Source organism: Cyprinus carpio, chromosome A24 (genome assembly GCF_018340385.1).
Source record: "Cyprinus carpio isolate SPL01 chromosome A24, ASM1834038v1, whole genome shotgun sequence".
Taxonomy (NCBI): domain Eukaryota; kingdom Metazoa; phylum Chordata; class Actinopteri; order Cypriniformes; family Cyprinidae; genus Cyprinus; species Cyprinus carpio.
Window position 1 is genome coordinate 1203434 of NC_056595.1, and position 8312 is coordinate 1211745.

The window sequence follows — 8312 nt, forward strand, 5'->3', positions numbered from 1 at the left end:
AGTCCATCAGTTAACATCTGGAGAAGACAAAAGATGAAACAAATCCAGCATTAAGACGTTTTTAAACTAATAGTCCATAATCCATAATAAAAGTATCCATAAAAATGTATTTTGGCCAGAAGCAACAGTTGATGGACTGGAGTGCTGTGGATTACTTGTGGATTATTGTGATGTTTTTATTAGCTGTTTGGACTCTCATTCTGACGGCACCCATTCACTGCAGAGCATCCATTGATGAGACACTGATGCAATGCTACATTTCTACAAACCTGATGAAGAAACACACTCATGGTCTGAGGATAAGTACATTTACAGCAATTTTTAATTTTTTTGTGAACTATTCCTTTAAAGTGGGCCTTGCTGTCTTCCTCTACATACTCTACAAAAAAGAAACGAGCAGTTTTATCTAAAAGATCAAGGATGTGCAGGGCAAACTACATAACAACAGCAAAAACAAGTGTCTGTAAGCATTTAGAAGCAGACTGTTGTGCTAATCACTTTTCCTTCCTATTAGTAAGATGTGTGCGTGTTGGAATCTCATGCTCCACCCGTCTGCTGTAGTTCTCCAGTGGATGATGTTTGGTAATAGTTTGTGATGGTGTAAATGGTGTATGTTTTGTGTTTGTGTGAAGGGTCCGCCGGGACCGCCTGGGCCTCCAGGACGACCGGGAATCTTCAGCTGTCCTAAAGGAGTGAGTGTGTCTCTGTCTCTGTCTCATACACACAGATGCTCTGTGCTGTTGCTCAGTGTCCCTTTACCTCATGTTTCTGTAGACCGTGTTTCCAGTCCCTCCTCGACCCGGCTGCAAAATGCCCGTAAGTGACTGATTGAGTCGTGTCTACCTCTCAATATCATCATCATCATCATCATTGTCTTTAAACTCACTCTAACTCTCACTCTAATGCTGCTCAGTAATTATTCTTCAAACACATTTCGGTTGATTTGTCTTAATTAAAGGTGAAGTGTGTCATTTCTGCACCAAACAGAACTGCAAAAATAATGCTGTTGTTATTATTTATTAATTTAATTTAGCATTTAATATTATGTAGATGTTTTTTATTATTATTATTAATTTAGTTGCTTACTAAATTTAGTAGTGTCAGTTCACTGTGGATATTAAACTTAGATGTGAAAAATGCACACTTGACCCATCTCAAGTGTAATGCACATTTCAGCCGTCTCTGCTAATAACCAATTCATTAAGTGCATTTTCTATGAACTTAATGGATGTCAAAGGGGCAAATTTCATACGTCATTATCTTTCTTTATATGACCATTTTCTCTTCATCTATGGCATGAGGTGCTTCAGGTAGAGATGATTGTCTGTTTGCCTGTTGTCCTTTTCAAGATGCATTATGGACAGTGTATTTATAGTGTTTATGTATCATGTATACATATATCTCAGCATTAGTTTAACATTTCCTTCAGCGCAGCCGCTGTATGTTGAGACTCACAGAGTCAAAGCAAAGCTCCAGTGGCTGTTTCTGAGTCAGTGATTTCATAGTAAACATACGTTATGTTTGAATAGTGATGCATGCTGTGGATACTGATCTAAAATGAGCACATAATCTCAGATTTGTGAATGTTCTATCACTCTGTAATTGGACATATGAAGGCTGGAGAGTTGTGCATATCCCAGCATTCCTCTGTCTTCCATATTCATCCAGTGTGTGTATTCACATCCAGATGGTTTCTCTCGTGATGTGTTGAATTAACACTGTTTCTCACCATTTATATTAACACTTATTTGTCTTTCTTTTCTTTTGGTAGTTAACAGTGATTCTACACAAGGTGAGTTTTAAGAGATGTTTTCTGATTATCATACACTACTGATCAAAAGTTTGAGGACAGTATGATTGTTTTTGAAAGAAATTAATAGATTGAATCAAGTATGCATGAAATCGCTCAAAAGTGTCAGTAAAGACCTTTGTTACAGTAGATTTCTATTTAAAATAAATCTTCTATTCATCTGTGAATCCTGAAAAATAAAATGTATCACAGTTTCCACAAAAATATTGTGCAGCACAACTGTTTTCAGCATTGATAATAATCAGAAATGTTTCTTGAGCAGTAAATCATCATATTAGAATGATTTCTGAAGATCATGTGACACTGAAGACTGGAGTAATGATGCTGAAAATACAGCTGCGCATCACAGAAATAAATTACACTTTAACAGAGATTCACACAGAAAACAGCTGTTTTATATTGCAATAATATTTCACTATTTTTACTGTATTTTTTATTAAAGAAATGCAGGCTTGGTGAGCAGAAGAGATTTCTTTCAGAAACATTAAAAAAATATACCAACCCCAAATTATTGGATGATAGTGTTTTTAGCAGTTCAAAACAATCTTCACTTTTTGTCTCACATTTCTTGTTAAAACAAATTCACATTAGAATCAGATCAGATGATTTTTGTCAATTTAAATTTTTTTTTTTTTTACTTAGAATGAATCGGGCAATGATTTTGTCTGCTTAATGATTACTCCTCTATTTTGCTTAAATGTGAACTTGGAGTGTGTACGTTCTACAATCTGTAATTTTCAAAAATAATAACAACTATTTTAATTTTTAATATGTCAAATTTTAATGTTACATATTTGGAATAGTTTTTGTGAGTATTTGTTTGCTGGTGGTGTTCTGAGGGTTTGTGTTGATTGTGTGGTTCTGACCTGTAGAGGGCGCCAGCAGCTCATCATCTGGGCAGGAGAAAGACCTGCCGTCATCATCATCATCATCGTCCTCCTCCGGTATGTACTTGACAATCACATCACACCTTCTTTCCTTGAACAGCTTGACTTTGAGGTGTTTGTTGCATGTCGTTCTGAACTCACGCGTGTTTCTAAGGCTCTGATCTGTTCTCTCATAGGCAACACACTGGTAACCAAAGTCACAGTGAGTTTCATCTAGACATTCTTCATCAGACATTCTCTCACATACATTGAGAGCGTTTCGACATTAATTAAATAGAGACTGAGGAACTGCATTGACTTGTTGTTGATGAATGCATGACTGTGTCAGGTTGACAAAGGTGACCAGGGTTTCAGAGGAGAGAAAGGAGAAGCTGGGATGCCAGGGCTGCCAGGGCTGCCGGGGAGATCAGGTTCAGCAGTGAGTGACAGATATATATACAGATCAATGTATATAAGATTGTTGGAACTGAAAGCATTACATGACCACTAATTCTTTCAGTTCTCCATTAGACTCTAGAAGAGTTGCATTTATTTTAACTCTAAACAGCCAAATTGTTTAGCTACTGTATCATATTTGATCATGAATTTCATGAAGGCTCTAAATGATAAACATGATCAAACTTTGCTGTTTCACACAATTTACTCCATGCCTTCTGTCATCTGATTAATAGTTCAGAGTTCCCTTTCAGTTGGTCACTTCAAAGTTGTGTCCAATTTCCGACACTAGGGGTTGCACTTGGGAGCCCAGACACCTCCGATATCATTAAGAAAAGGCCAATGAAACCGGCAAGCAAAATTTGCATACCTGGCCATGCCCCAGATATCCGTGTACGAATAGGCCAGCATGGCATTTGCTCACTTGTTCTGTTCTTCGGAGCCAATGTAGCATCTCTTTTGGAGATTCACCTCTCAATCTACTCGATCTATGGCACAAGCAGCAGTTTCTCACGTGCTCATACGCAGATAAGTGTAGTGAGAGTACTCCTGGGTGCTTCAACGCTGATCTCTAAAAGCAAATTTCCAACATGCCTCTCCATCAATTCCCTTCTGGTTGCAGTTTGTACATCTCACCCTCTGAAAGGCACGATCGCTGTGCTCAGTGTTTTGCTGAAGCAGATTTTGTGGATGGTTTATGTCCTTTTTGTGAGGACAAGGCTATCGGCACGGTGCACTCATGGCTCACGTTTTTTTCACCACCCTTGATATCGGTCCAGCAAAGGGATATAAGGGGTCCCCCGATGGAGAGAGCGATTGCGGTGCATTTTGTGCAAAACTGCGGCACCTGCTGGGGCAGTCCGAGACTCCCGTCAGACAACAGACTCCTTCTTGGGAGGGCTATGTCCCCATTAGTGGCTCAGAAGTGCCACCTGTGGTTCAACGTGACCGGGATGTGGGTTCTGAGAAAGTTTGCTTTCTTGATGCCCCCATTTCCCAGGTTGGTCTCTCTGGTGACACCATCAGAAGAATTTGCCCAGCAATTCTTGACAGTCAGCAAGTGGCTAGAAGTATTGTGCCTCGGCTTGGGTAAGGTTCTATCCTTGGACCCCTGATGTAGCGATCTCCACCTGCTTGTCGCCGGGGACACCCTGTGAGAACTGCACTGACCCTGCAGTAGTGTGGACCGGTGGTTAACCCAGACTAATGGCCTCTTGCAGCCAGTTGGCACCACCAGTTCGTTCTCAGGTTGCTTAGAACCCTTGCCCATCTTAGGGAAGTGGGTGCTAACACCTTTAGTTGTCTTGTTGACTGGCTTCTTTGCGCACTCTCGAGACTTGGTGGGTGTACACAGGACATGTTACCCCATCACCCAGTCCAAATGGGCCTTCAGGTCAGCTGGGAAAAGAGTAAGTTCTCCACTGGGTAGAGCACCTCTTTTTTCGGTATGAAATTCAATTCGATTTCCAGGCAGCACATCTTGATGAGGTCTATGCTCCAACAGTTGCTTGGGGGTTCCAAGCACAGAATAGCGGTTACTCTTGAATTATTCAGAGGCTCCAGCGGTATGGCATCCTTGGCTGTGTCATGCCGCCAGAAGATGCTTATAAGACTGCTTCAGCACTGCCTGTATGACTGAGTTCTGACATGAGCATGGCACAGTGACTCGCACCACGTGGCTTTCACACAAGGTTCTGTCCCATTCCAGTCCTTGGAAGGACCTCTGCTTCTATGGGAGGGTGTGCCTCTAGATCAGTGTCCAAACGCACCGTCCAAACAAAGGATTCCAGGATAGTTTTCGGTGCTTCATGCAATAGGTGTGCAGCCTTAAGGACCTGTTCGTTTCCTGCCTGCACGGGCTTTTGATTGCCCAAAAGTTGGTGGCAGTGTTTTTTCTTGGGTAGGTCTTGACGGTTGATCCAGGTCAAACACGTGCTAGTTCAGACAGACAGCACAGCGATGGCAGCCACAAGGGCAGTAGTCACTCCCGTCGTATGCCACAACCCACCCATTATCTCCTCCTGAAGCCAGCTGAACTTAGGTTCTGCAAACCACTCACATTTTGGCTGATCTCATTCGCACAGCAGAATCACTCTTGCGACAGGTTTCTCTCCGAGATGAGTGGAGGCTCCATCCCCAGACAGTCCAGCTGATTGGAATGATTCAGTCATGCACAGACACATCTGTTGCTTCACAAGATTCCTCCTTTTGCCCATTGTGGTTCCCAATCTGAGGCCTCCCTTGGCACGAACGCTCGGGCACACAGCTGACCTGGGGGCCTACTTAAGTATGCATCTTCCCCAGTGAGCCTCATTGCAAGGCACTATTCCAGATCTCTGGAATCCTCATACCCGGGCACCTCAGTGGGATGAGCTGGGATTAGAGGTCTTCCCCCTACAGTGGTGAACACTATCACTCAGGCTGGAGCCCCCTCACAAGGTGGTAATATATGACCTGAAGTGGCACATTTTTGAGGAAAAAGGCATGCTTCCCAAGGGAAGGACCTGTGAAGATGTGGTATCGGATCAGTGCTGTCCTTGCTCCAAGAGTGCCTGGACAGACACTCTTCTGCATTTACCCTCAGGGTGTGTGTGGTGATCCATGGACCTGTGAGTAACAGATTGGTGGGGAAGCATGATTTGGTTGTAAGGATTGTCTCATCCTCTCTTGGATCTCTCAGTGGCCTTGAGGCCTTACAGAAAGAGATCCATTGAGACTTCCACTCAGTTGAATTAGTACCCTCTCTACAAAGATGACTTCCTGACTACACTCGCTGAGAAGATAAAAAATCTTTTTTTTTTTTGCCAATTTCATTGGCCTTTTCTCAATGATGTCAGAGGTGTCTGGGTTCCCAAGTGCGACCCCTAGTGTTGGAACTTCGACACAATGTCTCCATTCCCTCCATCAGGGAACGAGGTTTACCATGCGTAACCAAGACTTTTTTATCAAGTAAAAGCTCATTTAGTATAATTATAGAAACATCCAGCTTCAGCTGCTGCTTCTGGTGTCAGATCTTGACTGATTTTGATCAAGTAAAGGTCAGAATAACTGCAGTAATATCTCCAGATGAACTCTTACTGGACTGAAGCAGCTCAGCTTTACTTATTTCTCCATCAATCATGTTTTAGAGTCTCAAATCTGATCATCAGAATCTTTTGAGGAGCGTTTGTTTCCAGAAGCTTTACTTTCACTGTTCCTCAGTGGAGGAATGATATTCACAAGCCTCCAGAACATCTCACATCTTCTGAGGAGCCTTTATTTCTTCATCTCTCAATCACTGCATTATTCATTCATTTACATCTCATCTTACTGAGACACATTATTGGAGATATAGAGCGACTACTGATATTTAGATCATTTTATGTCAGTATCTGCTGCACTGTTATAAAAATCTCACTGATTTACATTACAAGCATCAGAATTTCATCATATTAATATCAGCATCTGATCCAAATTGCATATTTTGAATCAGTTTGAGTCTCTGTATAAAATTGAGCTGTTTTTTAACTCTTCTCCATATTCTCACTTTATCAGACTATATGAGCCATAGAAGCCTGAAGGATCAAATATGATTATAATAACCTAATTATGTAAAGATTTTTATATTTACTTTAGCTCAGTAAGCTCTTTCATTTCCAAAAATCCAGTTTTTCTTATTGTTATTTTATGTACCCAGCTGTACAGGGTTCATATCTTATTTTTCTGCTGTCGCTCTCTCTCCTTTTCATCTCATTCTCATTTCTACCCTTGATTTCTCCTCACACTTCTCACTGCCTCTCTATTCTGATCCTTCTCAAACTCAAAGCATTTTTGATCATTCTCCATGATTCAATGTGTATTTTATTTTAAATTTGTCATCATGAATTAATTGACGTGATGATTTGCACATTACTTCTCCTCTCGTTGGGTGATAGCCTTCATCCAGAGATGATAAACATCACACTGGACAAATGAAGCACAATGTGATTCACTGCGATTCACTCTGAGGATAATGACTGCAATTGTTTACTTGAGTTCACTTTCACACTTACAGTGGGTGTAGAAAATTATCAGCCCTCTTTAAAATTATCACATTTTGTTGCTTTGCAGCCTGAAATAAAGACGGACAGTTTTTGTTGTATCAAACTGTATGTACTCAGTGCAACTTATAACACCCAAGAGAAAGATAAAACACCAACATGTCAGAAAAAACAAAAAAACAAAAATAAAAACTAGAATCTCAGAGTTGATAACAGGATCACTCCCTTGTGTCAGTATTTTGTTGAAGCACATTTTGCTTTAATTACAGCCTTTATTCTGTTGGGATTTGTCTCTGCTAACATTGCAGTATTTGCCCGCTCTCCTCTGCAGAACTGCTCAAGTTCAGTTCAATCTGATGGGGAGTGTTTGTGGACTGCAGTCTTCAGTTCATTCCTCAGATGTTCAGTGGGGTTTCAGTCTGAGCTCTGACGAGACCATGGAAGACATTCAGCTTCTTCTCCTTCAACCACTGTGTGTTAGTTTTGCTGTGTGCTTTGGGTCATTCTCATGTTGGAAGGTAAACCTTCTTCTCATTGACAGCCTTCTGGCAGAGGGCAGCAGATTTTCCTCAAGAATTTGTCAGTATTTTGCCCCGTCCATTTCTCCTTCTATCCTGGCCAGTGCTCCAGTCGCTGCTGCAGAGAAACACCCAGAACAGGACATCACCTCCTCATGCTTTACTGCAGGAATGCTGTTATCTGGATGCTGAGCTGGACTGGATCTCCACCAGACATATCAGTTGGTGTTGAGGCCATATAAATCAATTTTAATCTCATCTGCCTCAGAATCTTCAAGGTGTGTTTTGGCAAAGCTCAGTCTGACTGTACGTGGTCTTTCTTGAGGAGCGGCTTTTTTCTATTTAAGCCACATTTGTGGAGAATCTGTGATGTTGTTGTCTCATGCACACAATGATCACTCTTGTTATAAACTCCTGCAGCTGCTTCAGAGTTGCTGTAGCTCTTGGTCACCTCTCTGCTCAGTTTCCTCTGGCTCTTTCATTCATTTTGGAGCGACGTCCTGATTCAGGGAGGGTCTGTGTTGTACCAAATACACTTCTTAATAGACTTCACTGTTCTTCTAGGCAATGATAAAGCCTTTGAAAAGTTTTTGTCTCCATCTCCTGACTTGTGCCTGTCCACAACTTCATCCCGGAGATCTTT

At 41.5% G+C, this 8312-nt stretch overlaps 1 protein-coding gene across 5 annotated transcripts in view; it reads left to right on the plus strand.

Moving 5' to 3' along the window:
- The window catches only part of LOC109106652 (collagen alpha-1(XV) chain-like), a 70613-nt gene that overhangs the window by 51806 nt on the left and 10495 nt on the right, over positions 1-8312 (plus strand). For all 5 annotated transcript variants that reach the window (XM_042714005.1, XM_042714001.1, XM_042714004.1 and 2 more), the window contains exons 29-34: positions 633-692; positions 775-816; positions 1771-1792; positions 2683-2754; positions 2874-2899; positions 3026-3115. In XM_042714005.1, the coding sequence (XP_042569939.1) occupies positions 633-692; positions 775-816; positions 1771-1792; positions 2683-2754; positions 2874-2899; positions 3026-3115 (312 nt within the window). The remainder of the gene's footprint in view (positions 1-632; positions 693-774; positions 817-1770; positions 1793-2682; positions 2755-2873; positions 2900-3025; positions 3116-8312) is intronic.